The 20,303-nt window shown below is 39.6% G+C and overlaps 1 protein-coding gene across 3 annotated transcripts; it reads right to left on the bottom strand.

Annotated features, from left to right (window-relative positions):
* Positions 1-61: 61 nt before the first annotated feature.
* cramp1 (cramped chromatin regulator homolog 1) lies at positions 62-20,172 on the bottom strand. 3 transcript variants are annotated; one of them, XM_081378957.1, is made up of 20 exons: positions 20,057-20,172; positions 17,760-18,130; positions 16,567-16,766; positions 16,005-16,158; positions 14,160-14,243; positions 14,001-14,049; positions 13,787-13,872; positions 13,346-13,469; positions 11,564-11,645; positions 10,533-11,360; positions 10,151-10,319; positions 9,540-9,700; positions 8,856-8,924; positions 8,635-8,716; positions 8,203-8,313; positions 7,930-8,099; positions 7,656-7,842; positions 7,413-7,565; positions 5,726-5,862; positions 62-1,616 (listed from the first exon to the last, which is right to left on the bottom strand). In XM_081378957.1, the coding sequence occupies exons 2-20, from the start codon at positions 18,127-18,129 to the stop codon at positions 1,494-1,496; spliced, it is 3,339 nt and encodes a 1,112-aa protein (XP_081235083.1). In that variant the 5' UTR covers position 18,130; positions 20,057-20,172; the 3' UTR covers positions 62-1,493. The 3 variants fall into 3 exon arrangements, with proteins under 3 accessions (XP_081235083.1, XP_081235082.1, XP_081235081.1); XM_081378956.1 differs by lacking the exon at positions 20,057-20,172 and adding an exon at positions 18,512-18,715; XM_081378955.1 differs by lacking the exon at positions 20,057-20,172 and adding an exon at positions 18,223-18,410.
* Between the last annotated feature and the right edge of the window lie 131 nt (positions 20,173-20,303).

Raw genomic sequence — 20,303 nt, 5'->3', positions numbered from 1 at the left:
CAAAAAAAAAAGGAAATTATTAAAAACTATAATAGTATCTCAAATAACACTGACACGCATGGGTTTGTTGTAGCTCTATTTATACACATTGGGTTTAAAACCCCATTTTAACAACACAGAACTCTTTAAAACAGAGGAGAGGAGCTCCTAAATGCCCACATGTGGCATGTTAAACAACAACAACAAAAAACACTGTCTCAGTGAGTTATCAATAAATAATCCAAATTACAATAATTTACAATATGTTACAAAAGCAGTAAATACTGGGGTCTGTTATTGTCTATTTACATCTGTGCAAACACTCATATGAACGCACGCACACACACACACACACACACACACACACACACACACACACACACACACACACACACACACACACACACACACACACACACACACACACACACACACACACACACACACACACACACACACACACACACACACACACACACACACACACACACACACACACACACACACACACACACGCACACGCACGCACACGCACACACACGCACACACACGCACACACACGCACACACACGCGCACACACGCGCACACACGCGCACACACGCGCACACACGCGCACACACGCGCACACACACACACACACACACACACACACACACACGCGCACACACACACACACACACACACACACACACACACACACACAAGAAAGTCTCACATAAGAAAACTCAGTTTCAGAATCTACCACTTATTGGCTTCATATTCATACAACAGGAAATATAAATCCTAGTGTTTTGGGGAAAATAGCATAATAAATTGAAAGGAAAATGTTCAATCTCACTTTTGATGTAACTACACTGCATTTGTGTTATCAGTAATTTTGTTTAGTGTGTGTGTTAGATATTCAGTCCTTATAACAATCTCACAAAAAGAAGCCCTTGTCCTTTTTAGTAGTGTGGCATTCACCAACTAAAAACATTCAAACGATGAAAAGAAACCAAAATCTGAGGTCTCGTAGACGGAGGGTGTGTGCAGATACACTCCTATGGCTTTAGAGGGTTTTGCACAAATGTGTTGTGTACAATAGAAAGAAACGACAAAAACAAAAACAAAAACACATACAGTCCGCGGCTCCACTTACAGATGCATGCACATGAAGGACATTAGAGACATACAGATATACAGATGAGAAGACTATATTTGTTCAGATATGGCAGGTCTTATTTTCTCTGTACATGAGGTTGCACTGTAAACTGGAGTTTTTTTTAAGTGTCCTGGGTGTGGCTCATGAGACAATAGCCACAGAATAAACACACACACACACACACACACGCACGCACGCACACACGCACGCACGCACGCACGCACGCACGCACGCGCACACACACACACGAGGCCAAAGGCTGTTGTGGACCCTGCCAGTCTATTGCACTTCCTACAGATGAACCACTCTCTGGTTAACATTCTTCTGTCCAAAATGAAAGGGGCGTGGCAGTGAAAGGCTCCGCCCAGTGCATCAGTCCCCTGGAGGAGGTGGGAGGGTCGGTTCTGTGACAGAGAGCTCCTGCGCGAGGTCATTGAAGCGGGCGATGTAGTCGACGCTGCTCTCGCTCATCATACAGGCTAGCTGGGTATCCACCTGTAGCAAGAAAACAGCCAATCAGCACATGTCCAAATGCTTTTTGGGGACACAGCAAGGGCTGCACAATTAATCAAAATAAAACCGTAATCGCAATATGGCTTAATGTGATTGTGGAACTGCAGAGGCAGCAATTTAATTAATAATTACAGATAACAATTAATATAAAACTCTTTTAAAGATGACTATTTCATTATGGCCATACGATTAATCGTAATAGATTTTCCATTTTGGCTAACAATGATCATGGAAACAAGATATTTGAGGTAAAATGATTAGTGATTGAAAACCCCATAGCTTTTTCGATAATAAAAGTCTTTTTCCGCATTCAGTCCAGCACAGCTTCCTTTCCTTCACAGCAGTGCGCATTTCGGACCTCCCTAAAAAAGCCCAAACTTAACATTCAAATCGACCAAATAAGTGTGTTGCAAATTGCAGTCTACTGTTGCTAAACTGCGGGACGTGTTTGATATTAAACAGTGTTAAGAAGCGCACTAAGCCAGAAAAGAGACACTGTTCCTCAGGAGGCTTTCTGTGCGCGCACTCTGAGATGAAGATGAACGCGGATATGCAAACGGGCTTCGGATACGTGGCTAAATACGTATACATGAAAATGTCGAAATGCCTTTTTGGAGAGTATTCACATATACACAGTGGATTATGTAAGGAATAATTCATTCTGTGATGTTAAATTATTAGAAAAATAATGCACACCCGAGGTGGTAATGAGGCCACGACACGAAGTGTTACTTTTCTGATACTTCAACGGCCCAGAGTCAATTATTCCGCTTCTACTACGGTTACCACACCCCAAAACATTGTTCAGATGATGTATTTCAAGATGTTTGTCAGGTTTTTGTCCTTGAAACGCTCTTGTGTGTAGGACTAATTTCTTAAGCATCTCATTGCAAGCCTAGTAATGGAGACTTGAGCCACTGATAGCAGACTAATGCAGTTATTAATGCCGTTTAGAGAGAGAGAGAGAGCGAGAGAGAGAGAGAGAGAGAGAGAGAGAGAGAGAGAGAGAGAGAGAGAGAGAGAGAGAGAGAGAGAGAGAGAGAGAGAGAGAGAGAGAGAGAGAGAGAGAGAGAGAGAGAGAGAGAGAGAGAGAGAGAGAGAGTGTGTGAATTACCTCAGTCTGTGGATCTCTCAACAGTGTTCGGCACCAGCATCTACTAATAGCAAAACTAAGTTTATCTGCACCTCGCTAGTGAAATATGTCATGTAGCCTTTTAAGTTGCTAAACTATTTACTGATAAAACTGTCAGAGCAGCGCTGACAACACGTTTCTGTGTGAGTGTGTGTCCGTACTGTATGTGTGCGTTTGAGTGGGAGAGAGAGTGCGAGAAAGAGATGTGTGATTTTCCATAACAACTAATAAATGCATAATAAATGTAATTTTGTGGCTAAAATTTTTCATTTTTATCCTTTTGTTTACTATATTTATTTGCTTGGTCAGTGTCGTTGTGGGTTTTGGTTATTTTGCTGTTGTAGGCTGTTAACCTTAAAGGAACACTCCACCGTTTTTTGAAATAGGGCTTATTCACTTTCTTTCCTACATTTAGATAGGTGGGCATATGCATGTTTGTCTCAGTGCATGCATTGTTTTAGTTTGACAGGGTCGGCGCTAGCTTATCTTAGCATAATGAATGGAATCCTTTGTTGCCAGCTAGCATGTCCTGAGTAAAAGTGATATAAAAAAAAAACAAAAAAAACACCTAATTACTTCTTGTGGCCTGCGTATTCACAACAAGTACAAATAGCGATGCAGATTAACACTAGGTGATTTCCTAGGCAGATATTGACTTATATATATTAAGGACTATATTAGGGCGAAGCACTGCTACTTGGGCGCAGAGATATCACGCCCAAGTAGAAGTGCTTCGCCTGTGCTTCCCCCTAATATAGTCCTTAAAGGTCCCATGACATGAAATTTTCACTTTCTGAGGTTTTTTAACATTAATATGAGTTCCCCTAGCCTGTATATGGTCCCCAAGTTTCTAGAAATTTCAATCGGTGTAAATCGAGCTTTTGCTATCTTTCTCTGCCTTTGAGAAAATGGAGGCTCATACGCGCTGATCTTGAATCTCCTCTTTATGACGTCATAAGGAGAAATGTTACCTCCCCTGTCTCTGCTTTGCCCGCCCAGAGAATATTTTCCGCCCATGAGAAAATGCGATAGGAAGTAGGAACGCGCGCGCGCGCGATTTTAGTTTGTCCACGAGAGATATCATGGCTTTTGAGCGAGCGAAGCATAACAATTGCTCAATAATTGGATGTACAAATGAACACCGAAGGGTTAATACAGAGCTGGGCTTGCTGAATGTCTGAAACTAAAGTCTGGATCACTCTCTTTGGCTCAGCTACACACCTCAGACAAGTAAGTCAACTAATGATATATAAGTGTGTTGCTTTACTGTTTATGGTTACCTAGATTATTACACGTAGAATGTGGCTGTAACATTAGCTATGCAGTTTATGTGTGTGAATACACACACTGTAACGCGAGTGTTGTACACTTCTTTGTTATTTGGATAACCGTTTTCCTGTCCGCATTTCAAGATCGCAGAGCTTGATGTAATTGTAATAAGATAAATACAGACGTTACAGATCTCTCATGAAAAGGCAACAGTAGGTTAGCGTTAGCTACATGATAATAACTGTAAACCATCCGAATAAAGTACCGTATCCAGACATAATATTTTAAACTAACCATTCGGAAACGTCCTGCTGGAGCCGCTGAGTTGCAACTTCTTCATCCGTTGCTTCTCCATCCGGATCAGATTCTGGGTCAAACTGAAATGCTTGAAAGACTGCGTGTCTTCGTGCCATTGCTATATCCAACGCAAACATGCACGCCACGGTACCGTTGCGCAGGATGGTCAAGGCCACACCCACCCTCCACCTTGCGCCGCCTTTCTCCTCCTTATTAGTATTTAAAGCTACAGACACCGAAACGGCCCGTCTGAAGGAAGCTCATTCTGGGACTGGCTTGTAGTGGCTATAATTCTGCACTGAGGCTGAATTTTTGGAAAGAGATTTCAGATACAGTACTAGGGACCACTAAGGCCTATATTAAAGCCTACAAAAAGTAGCATGTCATGGGACCTTTAATATATAAGTCAATATCTGCCTAGGAAATCGCCTAGTGTTAATCTGCATCGCTATTTGTACTTATTGTGAATACGCAGGCCACAAGAAGTAATTAGGTGTTTTTTTTGTTTTTTTTTTATATCACTTTTACTCAGGACATGCTAGCTGGCAACAAAGGATTCCATTCATTATGCTAAGATAAGCTAGCGCCGACCCTGTCAAACTAAAACAATGCATGCACTGAGACAAACATGCATTTGCCCACCTATCTAAATGTAGGAAAGAAAGTGAATAAGCCCTATTTCAAAAAACGGTGGAGTGTTCCTTTAATAAGACCTTTGAAATAACTGAACTCATTTGGTGAAGTGATATGGAACAGTAATGCGGTCAAGACCTGCCTGTAATTACTTTAGCCATGCGTTTCCCTGAAAATAATTGCACACCTTAGAATGTTCGTCAACCAATCAGAATTAAGCATTCAACAGCCCTGTAGTATAAGTCAAGTAAACGTACACAGTTCAGAAAGAAAACACGCGTTTAACAGTATATTGGATGCGTGCATTAGCTCTTAAAGTGACAGCAGCCTTATAAACCTGCTGCAGTCCGTCATTCATGATAATCACACAACAAATGACAAAGGAAAATCACTTCCTGATCTTGACTGAATAACTCAAGTAGCTTTAATAAGGAATAATCTATATTTAATGTGTACAGTAAGACTATGCAGTGTTATTTTACATTTGATAATTCAGTTTTTTGTTGTAGGCTATTACTTCTGAATACCACTGTTAGTACATCTTAAAAAAAGAACACTTTTTCATTTGTATTTTCATTCTGTTTCATTATGATTATTGCTATAATCGAGCAGCCCTAATTGGCATACAAACTAATTTCAAACCCCCTCAATTGTTTATCTCAAACTAAAAAATTAATAGGAACACTTGGCGATAATATGCCATATCAAATAACATGAATCTACCAGACAGCAGTTGGGGACTTTTTGTGTTTCCTCTCACCTCGGCTGCATCCGGCAGGCCGCGGGACTGAAAACAATCGTGGGAGTTGCTGTCCAGTAAACTGGGTCCAAGTAAGGCTGTGTTACTCGAAGGGGGCAGGGCTGTCCTTCTTGTCTTATCAGGAGATGCCAGACTTGCTGCAAATCAGGAAACAAGGATGCACTTGTCAATATTGCAGAGATTGATGAAGGTTTGCTGTAAGAACACTGATAGGTGACTTTGAACATTTTGGCTACAGTCTGACACCAGCCACTGGTAATCTCAACATCAATACTAAATAGATACCTTAAGCAACATATAAAATTAAATGAAACTAGGGTTGCCACATATTAATTCAATGTCAATAATAAATGATTAATACAGATTTATAATCAGTTCTTGACACTGGACAGCAAAAGATAACAGTACTCATTCATATTTTTCAAGTGGCATCAAATATTGAGCTCTAATTATATGTTAAGGTTTGGTAAGATTTTTGAGAGTCTCTTATGTCACCAAGGCTGCATTTATTTGGTCAAAAATACAGCAAGAACATTAATATTGTCAAATATTATTACAATTTAAAATAACAGTTTTTCTATTTTAAACACGACCCTTCTGAAATCATTCTAATATGTTGATTTGCTGCTCAAGAAACATTTCTTATTATTATCATCAATGTTGAACAGTTACTGCTACTCAGAGGTGGACAGTAACAAAGTACTATACTTAAGTACACTTTTTGAGTATCTGTACTTTGAGTATTATGTTTTCTGGAAACTTTTTACTTTAACTTCACTACATTTGAAAGACAAATATCGTACTTTTTACTCCACTACAATTCTGTCAAGGTCCTTGAGTAGAAAGTAGTAATGTCAGTCAGGGGATGATTTTGGTTGGAAATGAAAGTCGGACTGACGTCAGAAACCGACTGATGTTGGTTTCTGACGTCAACCCGATTTTCGTTTTCAACCACAATACAACGTCTGTCCAACGTTGGATTCTGACATCAACCTGATTTTCATTTTCAACGGTGGGTTTGGTCTTCTAAATGCAAATTTTGTCATTGTTTTGGAGCACACTAGCTTATAGATAACAGTAAGGTTAACATATTCATACTAAAAGCCAAAAAACTTTAAATAGGGCACTATTTGAGGGAACAGCCATTTGGGTGTCCGAAACCATTGTGGACGTTATTGAGTGCACTTATTAAATCTCACATTCAATCCCACTACTGGAACTGTGTTCTAGAAATAAATGTGATACTGATATGAGGGTAGGCAGGCACAGATTCAGAGGCATAAGGTACTGTAAGTATTACACACAACACTGCAACAATAATAAAACAATGCATTGACATTTATTTTTGATACTTAAGTACTTTTAAAAACAAGTACTTCTGTGCTTTTACTTAAGTAAAAATGGGTCTTTACAACTTTTACTTGTAACAGAGTAATATTTGACCAGTAGTATCTGTACTTTCACTCAAGTAAGGAAGTTATGTACTTTGTCCACCTCTGCTGCTACTGATCAATTTGTGTCAGTGCTGAATAAAAGTATGTTTTTAAAGAATTGAATACTGAGATTAAACATTTGAACTGTAGTGTCTATACACGATAAATTGTATGTGTATAATTTCGTTAAATAACGTCTAAAATAAACAGCCATTGATAACAGGGAATTGAGACGAAACGTGTTTGATACTTACAGAGCAGGCAGCCGAGACTTGAATCAGTAGAGTCATTGGGGTACCACTGAGGGTCGTGTGTGGGGGACGGCATCCAGCTGTCACATGAAGAGGGAAGGAGCTTAGATCTATCACTCCCATTCAGTTTAGGAGGTGAGAGCAATGATCCATCACCTTGGAAAGAGACAGAGAGACCAGAAGTGAGTGAGTACCAACTGAGATAGACATTCCTCTAATATCCACGTTTAATCCCACAGGTCGTACCATAGTGCGAGTTGATGGCGAGCTCAATAATAGAGTCGCTGATTTGAGTTTGCGGCTCTCCAGATGGAAGAGACTCCTCTGGGGGGCCTGGTAGAGAGATATCCAATAAGGAAGCAACACTGGGAGGGGCCAAGAGGGAGTCCCCGCCCCCTGGAGAAGGTGGAGAGACACCATTCTGCAGGGACTCCTGCAGACAAAGAGAACAAACAGATCAAGATATGATCAACTGTGCATCCAAAGTGAAAGAGGATCTAGGGAGAGGATTATTTATTACCTCAGAAGGATCCTGATCAAGTAGATCAGGCTCCAGCTCAGGTGCAGCAGGTGCCGAGTCCATGGCCTCCTCAGACTCCACAATGGCCTTTTCTATACTAGGGGCCTCCACTTCCCGACAGGGACTGCCAGGGATAATGCCTGCAGATTTTGCAGCCAGGTCAATTGCACCTGAAACAAATTCAAGAGAAATTCAAGAGTGTGTAGTTGTGGGATTCAAATGTTCAGTGCACGAATGCATCTTTTATCATTTAGTTTCTAATTTGATTCTTACTGGATAGCTGACTAGCGGGCACAGGACTAGCTGTAGTGGACAAAGCTTTTGAGGAAAGTTGACGGTTGGATGGGGCGAGACGAGTTTGTATTGGACGAAAAGAACCAGTGCCTGACAAAAAGACAAAATGTTGGAATTAAGATCAGACAGACAGATACAGTTATCCTGAACGTATTTGGACACTTCAGCTGCGCCACAAAATACATACATCTCACTGCTTGACTTCAAGTCACTTTTATCATTTAAACCAAACTTTTTTGTTAATTAAATGTTTTGCTTGAAAAGAGGTTTGTCTCTTTTTAAAAAAAATTAAAATGTCACTTGGTGTGATATTTTGTTATGTAATAAAAATAAATGACCAAATACTTAGGTCACTTCATGTGTGAATAAAGGTGCATTTAAAGAGTGTTATGCATTAGTGTGGTTAATCACCTGTAGCAGATGAATTGGAGAGAATGGAGAAGGAGCACACATGAGGCGAAGTGTCTCCGGTGGTTCGTGGCAGCAGTGTTCTCTGTAAAAAAAAAAAAACATGTGCAAACTATTAGAATATCTAAATAAACACAAACAACGGAAGGACAGCTCCAACGTGAAGAGTATAAAGAAAGCAAAAGCCCCACTTCCTATTAGTTTTTCCTTCCATCAGCACTCACCTGAACCACAAGAGGTTTCCTTAGTGGACGGCCCCTCCCTATTTTCCGCTGCTTTGAAAATATATCTGACTGAAGACAAAAAGCATAATTAGAGGAAAAAGGCTGTTAATGGAAACAGACAAAAAATGAAGAAAACGAAGAAAACAAAGAAAAAGAAGAAATTATTACATTATGTACACTACTGTTCAAAGGTTTGGGGTCAGCATCATTTTTTTAAATAATTAATTTATTATCAATTATTTTATTCAGCAATGGGGCCTTAAATTAATCAAAAGTGACAATTTTACATTGTTAATTATTTTTATTTTTTTTTCAAATAAATGCTGTTCTGTTGAATCTATTCAAGAATCCTGAAAGAAATGCATCACAGCTTCCACAAATTTATAACAAATATTATGTTTTCAAAATTGATAATAAGAAATGTTTTTTGAGCACCGAATCATCATGTTAGAATAATTTCTTAAGGATAAAGTGACAATGAAGACTGGAGTAATTTGAGATATTTTATTTTTCAATTTCTATTTCTAGTTACTTTAAATTGTACAAATATTTCACTATATTACTTGTGTACATGATCTGGCCGACTGACAACTTTAAATACATTTCAATATTATAACATTTTAAATATAACATAAGCTGGTCCAACATGTCCTACTGCTTTCTAGAAACACTGACACAACTCACACTGATGGAGTCCAGCTGCTGGCGAAAGGCTAGCTCCGCCTCCTTATTAGGAGAGAACATCCGCAACTGGCGGGAGCTGTTAGGAGGCAGGGTCGTTGGGACAGCAAACCCTTCGCTGTCACCTCCGGAAGCCACCAAAGAACGTGGCAGGTTCCTCCCACCTGCCAAGAACACACCTATTTAAATTCCAGATGGTCTATCTGATACAGAGCAGGAGCACTGCAATACACTTTTATTACACTATTGAGTCAATATAAATTTTTTTTTAATTTGATTTAAGAAGAGATGGTATGAAACTTCAGGATTTTTTCAGCTGTTACCTGTTGCTGGTCTATTGCTTTGGGAACAATATACTTTGCTCAGTTTTGGGAGAATGTTCATTATACTCACTTTAAAAGTAAAGTGTTTCAATATTTAAATATTTCTTCTATACCAATTTAATGTGCAACTAAGTAAACCATTTAAACCAAATAAATTCCCTGCTCAACCAGTGCTGGCGTGAAACTATCTGCCAAATCTGGGCATATTTGGGAAAATTCATTATTTCTACAATTTCAGATTTCAGAAATGACACACATTTTAACTTAATAGACACAATTTTGTCTGTGTACCTGGGATGACTGCATTATTCAGAAGAATTTTTGAGCGTGCCGCATGTTGCTGTCGCCCCCAGCTAGGACTGCGGGTCGCTCCAGCTGGAGTTCTGCCTGGAGGTGTCACAGATGATTCCTCTTGACCTGATTTAAATGGTGAAGTGCCCACTGAACACACCTCTGGAGTCTAGGACAGAGAAAATAAAAATATATTATTATAATTCAATTAAAACATATATTTATACATATAAAACATTAGATTTATTTATATGCACAGTATTCATTTACAAATTCTAACAGAAGCTTGTTTTGTGGCTTTTATGGTGGGTTTGTGTAAGTGTAGAGGTGAAAAGGTCAAGTCTAAGGTTTAAGAGAGAGAAAAAAAAAAAAACAGACTCACTGGTTTGGGGTTGACCTCTGATGACACTAGTCTCAGGAGACACCGAAGCACACTTTGAGTGCTGGGTAGGGCTGAGGGCTGGGGCTTAGGTTGCCATTCATATTCCAGCTGTAGTTTCCCAGGCTTGCCCAGCATGAGGTAGAGTTCTGCCAGTGTCACATTCTCAGAGCCCTGTGAGCTCCAACCATCGTCTCGGATTTGTTGAGGAGATCGTTCAGTCCCGCCCACTTCCTCACCACGCCCTTGAGGTTCTGATGGTGGCGGTGCTTTTTCTGATGCAACTTCACCTACCGTTCCAGGCTCCTCAATCCGGCCCTCTATAAGGGTGGGTTCTCCCTGAGTGACGGTCTCTTTGTCCCGCACACTAGCATCACTCTGACTCACTGCCTCTTGCTCCACAGTCCCCACCGCATTTCCCTCCTGTCCAATGGGGAGAGATGGACTGACGGTTGGACTGACTGGAGAGGTAGTGTTCAGGGTGGGATTTACACTGGTCTCCAAACCTGGAGCGGAAGTGCCACTATCAGAGCCTTCAACAGGATGTCCGTCGCTTCTTTTCGGATCTCCTCCCACCGGGCCCGACTTGCCTGATTTTCCTCTAGCAGGCTGAATACCCAGAATGTGAGCTGCAGGTAAGTCCCTAATACCTGTCCGTCCACGCCCACTCTCCTGCCAGTGTACCGTGCAGGAAGCCTTGGAGTGCACAACACGAGCCACACCTGGCAAAGTAGTAACTGTGCTGTTCTCTGCAGGAAATAGGAACAGGTCCTCTGACTCACTAGACTGGGCCAAGCTGTCTAGAGCTTCTCGTTCCGCTAGGCTCTTGCGCTACGCATGACAAGTTAAGGAGAATAACTGTTATAAAGCACATAAGCATGAGTACTGGCTTTAGCATGGAGATCTCTGACAAATTTCCCAAACACATCTATCACAAATGTATCCCATAAAACAGAGGAGGAAGGAAAAAGGAAGGAAATTAAACTCTTGACTGCATGCTGAGATATCTGGTTGAAATCTGAATGCAAGGATACAATTCGTTGATCCTGGACAGCCCACTTTTGCTTCAGGAATTCAATGAGAGTGGAGACTTTCCGGTGTAACTCGACGACCATCCTACAAACACATCACAGGCATGGGTGAACATTAAAACATTTGTTGTAACTTTAATGTCACAATGAAATTGAAGTATCGACAGATATTTTCTTCCGTATGGTGACGTACATGGAAGTGTAATGTATTATCGGGAAAATACAGTGGTTCTTGGTTTTATGTATCGGTTGATGATTGGACAAAATGATTGGAGAAATCTAGCAGACGTCTGTCCACCAACAGAACAAATTATGATATTTTTATAAAAAATTCTGAGGTCCAAAAAATTAAACATGCATGGATGAATTGCTCAAAATAAGATCAATAACATAGATTTTCTAAATGAAATCAAAATACATTTTCATGACTCCAAAAATGATTATGAATTAATTTAACATGAAATAACATTGATATAACATGTTATGACATTTCAAATGCTAATACTAATTAAGAATAAATAAAACAAAAACTAAAAACTAAACAAACTAAAAATTAAAAATTAAAATAATGACAGCATGGAAACTATGCAAAATAAAAAAAAGGAAATACAATTTTACAAAATCTATTATAAATGATTCCTGCATACTTTAACAATCCAATCAATTCCCAGATTACAGAAGTAAAAAAAGGTCAAGTTATCTTTAAGATAATACAACTTTTGCAATAAGCAATGAAATAATAAGCCAAGAGAAGGTAAGATCTAAAACAGGTGGATCAGTGAAGTATGCGAGAGAGGCCATGACTGTGCATTAGGGGTGTAAGAAAATCAATACACATGAATATCGCAATAAATATCGCAATATTATGAAACACTGTATCGATATTTATTTATTTGTTTACATCTAAGATTCATGTCAGTGGCTTTGTGTTCGGTTTAAACCCGATCAATGGAAGTGTTCTCTCAGAAAGAGTGCATGGTTAGCGTTAGCGTTAGCAAATCCTGCTCACAAGATAATTATACCGGCTCCCGTTGCGGTGTTCAGAGCTGAAGTGTGGACTCATTTTGGCTTCCACTATAAAAAAACCCACTGAGCTCGACAAGTGTTGATTGGAAAATAAGCCATGCTAAAATCCAATACGCAGGAAACGCTTTCAATCTGAAGCTCACTTATCCGCGCTGCTGAGAGAGGCGTTTCGATAGAATATGTGCTGCACGCTTTCCTCTCAATAACAAAATAAACACAACAAACAATGACAGCGGTAAGAAATCATCAGCATGATAGCATCTAATCATCATAGTGATGTTTGCACCAGCTCTGCTATTCAAGCACTCCAGTTAAGACACACTTATTTATATAGCACTTTACAATAGACAAAGATGCTTTAAAACAAGCAGCTTTACAGTATAAAAAAAAAAAAAAAAAAAAAATACAGTGTAATGCAGTCATGGAGTGGACTATGCATTTTCTGTATACTTAAGAAATTAAAAATTGCTATGCTGTGAACCTTTAAAGCAGGATTCAAGAATGTGTATATATATATATTATATACACACATACATACAAGTAAATGCAATATAATATATAATATAAATATATAAGTACGTTTTTGTGCATATGGTGGTATGTTCTTTATTTTCTAAAAATAGATCCTCTTCCAAAAAAACAAGAAATATCGCAAAATATAGACTTTCATACAGTATCGTAATATATCGTTTAGTGATACGGATCGTATCACCAGATTCTTGCCGATACACAGTCCTATTGTGTACTGGTGAAGCTCACCTGAGCCGAGGATTATGGGCTAGACTCTGAACCCGAGACCAGGAGTGGTTGCTTCGTGGCTGAAGTTCGACGGCCACCTTCAAAGGTAAACGCACAGGCTTCTGATCCTCCTCATCACTCACACCTAAAACAGAGAATGAAAGGAAGAAAAACTATGATGAAGCCTACTACACCTTCTCCATGATTTTGATGGTGGCCTAGATCTGCATTACCGCCCATTTCCAATCAGTCCCACAGCCTGAAACCATGGAAACCATGAAGAATCACTCCTCCTACACCCTGGAGAGCGGCCTTGGCACACTCATCCGTCGCCCCGGTCCACCTAAATACCCATGGTGCTCCATTTTTTCAGCTTTCTTTTGTTACCCCCTATTCAATCTGTTTAACTCGCTAACTAAATCAATCTTTTAAGAGTGTTTTTGCTTTCTCTCTCACACACACCATCTGGATCGCAGAGCTTCTTCAGCGCGCGGCACATGGGAGCTTTAATCCTCAGGTTTCTGCCTTTGGAACGCACTGTGGTGGCCCTGAAACACATACACACAAAATTACAGATGTACCCCAATATCATCACAACAGATGTACAGTAGATGTTCCAATTAGAAATCATCCCAACTGTGTATTATTGAAATTTCTTTTTCTCACACACACTTACCCCTGTTGGATAAGCTCATTAAGTTTGGCTACATTTTTGTCATCCATCACTAGAAGGAACAAGACGACACCAGGGAATGTTACATTCAATATGTCCCCATGTGCAACCACTTAAAATGTCCCCCCTTGATCCAGAAAACCAATTGACTGATATACTTACAGCCTCCGACCTTCTTCCTGAGTTCAGCATAACAGATGAGGCCATAGAGCTCCTGAGAAGACTTTTTCAGGACACGTGAATACACTGAGAAAGATGGAAAGGAAGCAATAGGATAGGAGAAAGAAGAACATGAAATTATTGAGCAAGTCGAATAAAGATATATTGTGAAATATTATTACAATTTAAAATAACTTTTCTATTTGAATACATTTTAAAATGTAATTTATTCCAGTGACGTCAAAGCTGAATTTTCAGCCTCATTACTCCAGTCTTTCTATTACAATCATTCTAATATGATGATCAAGACACATTTCTTATTATTATCAATGTTGAAAACAGTTGTGGAAAACATAATATAATTGTTTTCAGGATTTCTTAGTGAATAGAAAATCCAAAAGAACATTATAAATGTAACATTATAAATGTCTGTGACTTTTGATAAATTTAATGAATCCTTTCTAATTATAAGTATTCGTTTTTTTAAAAAACAAAACCAAAAAAATCAATCGTACTGACCCCAAACTTTTAAGTGGTACTGCAAGCTTTTATCATCATTATATTATCAGCAATCAACCAATAAAGACAATGTACTACAAATATAGAAGTATATAAATATAGAAGTAGAGTTCAATGCCGTTTATAATACATTTATATATGCTAAACATGTACGCTTCAAATCACAATAAGGATGCAGTATAAAATCATTAACATGCAAGCAAATGTGGATAGTGTGAGCACACTCATTATTTGATAATGCTTTGACTGACAAAAACCAAGCAGTGTGGTAGCCAAGAAGATTAAACTTCAAAGATGAACGTTACAGAATGAATTTAAATTGGATGGATGCTAGGTACATCTTTGTTGTGTCAAGCTGACTGATGGACAAACAATTTACGTGTGACCCGAGGGGAAACAAAACCTAATGTGAGCCATGTGTTATTAAAATGGGGGGGGGGGAATTTTCTTTGGAATTCATGCAAAGAAAATAACGGCTCAGTCGGCATGGTAGTCAACAGATAATATGAAAAAATGGCTAAGCTACTGTTGAGTTTTGAAAAAAGGCAGACTATTTAAATTTGTACTTGATTGTACCTGGCATTTTTTACCTAAGCAAGCATCACCTTGACATTTAAGCGGTAAAGTTTAACTAATACTGTCACAGTTATCTTGTAGGAATCACCACTACATAGGAACAGACATTTATTAAGCTTGTTGGTCTGGGGGAAAAAAATGGTAAAATTGTAGAATTAACATAAGACTACAGACCGTTTTCGGTAGCAAAAACTAATTTTACATCAACTAAAAACAGGACATTTGTTGCTTGATGCAATAATTTAAATTTAGATATTCAACACTAAAAATCTGTATCAGATTTAAATCTCACACAAAAGTTCTCCATGTATGTACTAGTACACTATGTTAGGGGTCTGTAAAAGCTGTTCATGTTTATGAAAGAAGTCTCCTATGCTCACCAAGGCTGTATTTATTTGATTATGGTAAAAACAGTAATATTATGAAATATTACATTTATTTTAAAATGTATTACAGTTTCTAATAATAATATCAGGATTCTTTGATGAATAGAAAGTTCAAAAGATCAGCATTAATTTGAATTAGAAATCTTTTGTAACATTATAACTATCTTTATTGCTACTTTGATCAATTTAATGCATTCTAGCTCAATGTAAGTATTAATAATTAAAAAGAAAAACGTATGGTAGTGTATATATTTAGGAACTAATATGGACAACTAACCATCTGGTGAGAAGCTCCTATCAAACAAAGGACTCTACTGTGGTCTGTTAATGTCATACAAAGTATAAAGTGTGCATCTGTCAATCTCACCGTTGGTGAAATCGATGTGTTTAGAGATCTTGTGCCAGGTTCTGTAGTAGAAATGGCGCACCTGCTCCTTGTTCTTCACCATACTTGCCGGTTTACCCTTCTTCTTATATTTAAGAGCAATATTGTTCTGAATAGCTTCAAAATCCTTCCCATGCTGTGAAAGAACAGGAGAGACAATGACAAACAGTTATCCATAGCTGTAGATTTAAATAAAATACAAAATATATGAATCTTACATTTACATGACAAATTAGAATGTAGTAAGAAATAAATCAATCTAAGATATCACAGACCACAACTGTACTTTTAGAGATGGCATGTACATAAATGAAAACTATTAGGACAGTTAAATAGCAGTCGGTCCCTTGCAAGTCAAGATGGGACGGAAACTTTAATAATGGAACTTATTCAGTAATACTGAAAATTCTTTTGTCCCATTTGATTAAAAAATAGAGTTTGTTTTTCAAAATCACCATTGGAAAAAACCTACAGTTTACTAAACGTCCAAAGGGCTGCCAAAAGATTTCAGCAAGTTTCATTTTCATTAAAACTGACAAATTACCTCATAAAGTCCTTCAAAGAAACTGTTCTTGTCCTCAGTGCTCCAAGACTCCCACTGTCTGCGCACTCGTTTCTGACTCCCCCCTTCCTCCTTCTCTGCAGGGCCCTGGCCCTTTGGGGCCGATCTGGATGCTCCAGCTGCCCCAGAGCCGGCTGAACCCGCAGCAGCTGTCAAACACACGGAGGGACCTGCTTCTGCACCTGAGAAAGAGAGGGGAAAAGAAAGAAGGTTAGTATGTCAGTTCTAACACGTGCTGTAATTCTCACAGAGAAAAGCATTGCAACAAGTCCAAGATCAAACAGATATAGCCCAACACTAAACAAACTCACTTATACACAAAATATATCAATAAAGAGTGATAAAATGAACAAGCTTAATTTGGATGGCTGTGCAACCAATTACAATTTATTCATAATATTTGGCCTGTTAAATTTATGTTTGGCTTAACATAACCAAGGAAACATTTTCACTCTTTAAAAAAAAGAGCAAATAATCACCTCAAATAAATACAAATTGAACTTGCATAGACTTAGAATGTGTGCATGTCAGGAAGTATGTGTGGAGTCCCTCCGACTCCCTCTGAGGGTGTCCAGACCTCCCCGCTTACACACTCGAGAGCATGCAACAAGAGCACCCCAGAATACATTACAGCTGCTATGCTATTGCCTACATTTAAAATAAACATTGATTCCCTTATAACCCCTGTGTACATTCAGATCACAACCAGATCATTCAAGCGTGTGACTTGTGATCCTGATTCACTGTAGAGGCAGAGTGGTCACTCATCTCCTGATCAGATGCACAGCTGGCTGTTACATCAGAATGAAACTCCTGACAGTGATTTGTCACCTGCTGAATGACAGCTGAATGACAGGAAATAAATAACCATTGAGTCTGCTCACTTAAAATAGTGCACTGGTGCTTATTAAGTCATGTAATATGGCTACAAGCAACCAAAACATCCCAGTGCTGAGATTTAAGAAGCTTCAGTGTGAGCAGTTTAAGTCACTTTAACTCCAGACAGCGTGAGAGCTTCCCCGCGTTACGTGAAATCAAAAGCAGCACACAAACTCACAGATCACTGTACAAATGCCTTGAAACACGATCAAAAGTGATATAAAAGTACAGAGAACGGACGCACTGACAGGTGAGCAATGAGCATCGCACACACACCTCGAGAGATGGCCACTCACCTTTCGCTTTCGCACCGCCGTGACCGTTCAGCGCCGGGGACGCGGCATCTTTCCGTATCCGCTTGCTCGGAGGTCGCACGCTGGAGCGAAGAAAATGATGCTGGTCCTGGTTGTTCGGGGCAGCCAGAACCGGGGAAAGGGCTGTCGGGTTTAGCTGGACTCCAGGTGGGCTTGATGTTTGGGTGGAAAGAGTCGGAGCCAAACCGGGGCTGGCCGCGCTTGATGGATTAAGTGTTTCCTCTCCGACTCTCTTTGTACTCGTCTCCTCGCTCGCCTGATCTGCGCTCTCTCCATCCTCGCCTCCTTCGGGCTTTCGGTCCGGTTTGCTCGGCCCCTCGACTCCCGAACCGCCCCCTTGGCCCACTGTCATCCTGCGCAAACACAAACCAAGCATATTCGTAAACATTTTCCGCGACTCAAAACAACGATCAACTTGGAAAGACGACATTCTGCTCAACTCAACATGGCCGCCGCTGTTTGTTTCAAATCCCCTCTCACCGTCCCGACAAATCGCATCGAAAAATATCCACTCGCTTATTCACGAATGTGACCAAAAACATATATTCTCCTGTCATCACAGCCGGCTTTTTGTGTAGTTTGGCGTGACTCGAGTTGCAAGCTGCCCTTTATTTATCTTGAAATTCAAGCGCGAGCGCCTACACTTTAGCGCCCAGCAGAAACGACAGACGACAACGCAAATCTTTCGCGCATTCGACCTCTATCTAAAGTGCTTGTTTCTCAAGCACTCTTACCCATTCTCGAGCTCTTCGGAAGCAGACGGCGTCTTCTTTCTCTTCACCATGAGTTCGGAGATTTTCGAGGCCAAAACTTGACGAATTTGAACATATTCAAAGCGCAAACGAGGTCAGGCAAAGTCGTCCTCTCCTGGCTGCTGCTCCTACTGGGGTTCAACTCCGCGCAGCGCAACTGGGAGCTCTCGTAGCCACAGCAACTCTGACTCACAAACTCTCTAGTTTTATCACAACAACACACACCTGTCATTTGGCATATGTTTATGATAAAACACCGCACTACGACGCCAACTTTGAATCTCACTGTTCACCAGATCTGCTTTTGAGGCATTTCGGTCAATACAAACCAATGCACGCGCACAGCAGCTTCTGTTCTCTCTCTCTCTCTCTGGACTTTGCTTACACTATGTACGTCATCATAACTAACAGAGCAGAAGCATTTTAACATGTAACATTTTAATTTTGCTCAGTGACACCACGTGTCTCTATATATCCCAAGATTTAATGGCTACAGTGTTGGTTGATTTCATCATCTCAACAACAAGCAGGACAGACTTGATAGAGCACATATAGATCACGTCCTCGAGAGGGGGTGTGGTATGGTGCTTTGCATACACAGCAATAAATTAAACAATCGCAGATATATAACAGTGACTACTTCTAGAATCTTTCATCTTCACTGCTTTTTAAAACAAAAAAAGTTTCACTAGTCACTTGACAGTGTTTTGCTTGATTAGGGTGTGTCTTTGGCTCATAAGAGCTTCAAATCTTTTGACATAACAGACTGTCAAAAATAACAAATGTCAAAACACGGTTTCCTCGATAAATGTAGCAAACATGCATGTTTAGATGTTAAGAGTTCCGTTGCTTCCTATTATATTTTAAACATTATTGCAGCCAAGACTGAGACCTCTATATTGTGGGTGCAAAACAACTTTTAGCTTGATTTAGGCTATCCCATGAATTACATTGTCATAATGTCTTTATGAAATAAGATACAGTTAGGCAATGCCGATCTCAGCTGCTCAACAACTGCAGCTGTCAATGAATGTCCCTGTGTCCAGTCCAGTTTGAAGGGAGCAGTTAGATGAAATAAATGCTTTTATTTCCCCCTCTTTGAGCATTCAAGTTAGATTTTCTCAAAAGTGTATCACATTTAGTTTGCCAAGAAACAACACCATGTGACTGAGCACCAACAGTCACAGTTAAAAAACAACAATCTGAAATACATTGTCAACTTGATTCAGTATCACGTGCACAATTGTGAATACTACACAATTATCCAGGTTATTTAGCTATCAAACATCTTTTGAGGGGCTTAAAATATAGCATGAAGGATATGCTGTTAGTCTGATTACACCATAAACGAATTGCAACAGCTGACACCTAACCAGCAGTGTCAGCTGCACATTCATTGACAAAGTTGCTCCGCTAACTTGCTAGCTAAACAGTTACCGTTTCGTTTGCGGTAAAGTCATATAATCAACTCAGACATGTAATCAATAATTACGTATTGACAAAAATCGATTTTTACAAGTTCTATACCTGTTTAGGAGATTTCTTGTTGGCCTTGAGAAAATCCAGGGTATCCAGAAACACTAAACAGAGGGGTAAGCAGGAGAACCACTGAAGTGCATCCCTTCCTGTTTTCCTCTGCTGTCAGGCACGCCTACCACAACTCAAAAACAAATCCTCTGATTGGTCAATGTGATGCGCATCGACGCGTTCGTAAAATGATTGACGGAGGAGTTATCCAGTCAATCATTTAAAAACAGAGGGGGCGTTTTTTCAA

This window comes from Scardinius erythrophthalmus (genome assembly GCF_964197995.2).
Source record: "Scardinius erythrophthalmus genome assembly, chromosome: 1".
Lineage (NCBI taxonomy): Eukaryota > Metazoa > Chordata > Actinopteri > Cypriniformes > Leuciscidae > Scardinius > Scardinius erythrophthalmus.
The sequence above is the reverse complement of the archived record's forward strand: the minus strand, read 5'-3'. Positions and strand labels throughout refer to the sequence as shown.

What these genes read in the sequence shown, in the direction of transcription:
- cramp1 (XM_081378955.1), bottom strand. Translation starts at nt 18,275, where the DNA reads ATGCGATTTGTCGGGACGGTGAGAGGGGATTTGAAACAAACAGCGGCG. An exon ending in GAAGCTCTGCGATCCAGATG is followed by an intron (nt 13,470 to 13,786) that starts GTGTGTGTGAGA and finishes TCTCTGTTTTAG; the next exon opens with GTGTGAGTGATGAGGAGGAT. An exon ending in CTGTCCAGGATCAACGAATT is followed by an intron (nt 11,361 to 11,563) that starts GTATCCTTGCAT and finishes TGTCATGCGTAG; the next exon opens with CGCAAGAGCCTAGCGGAACG.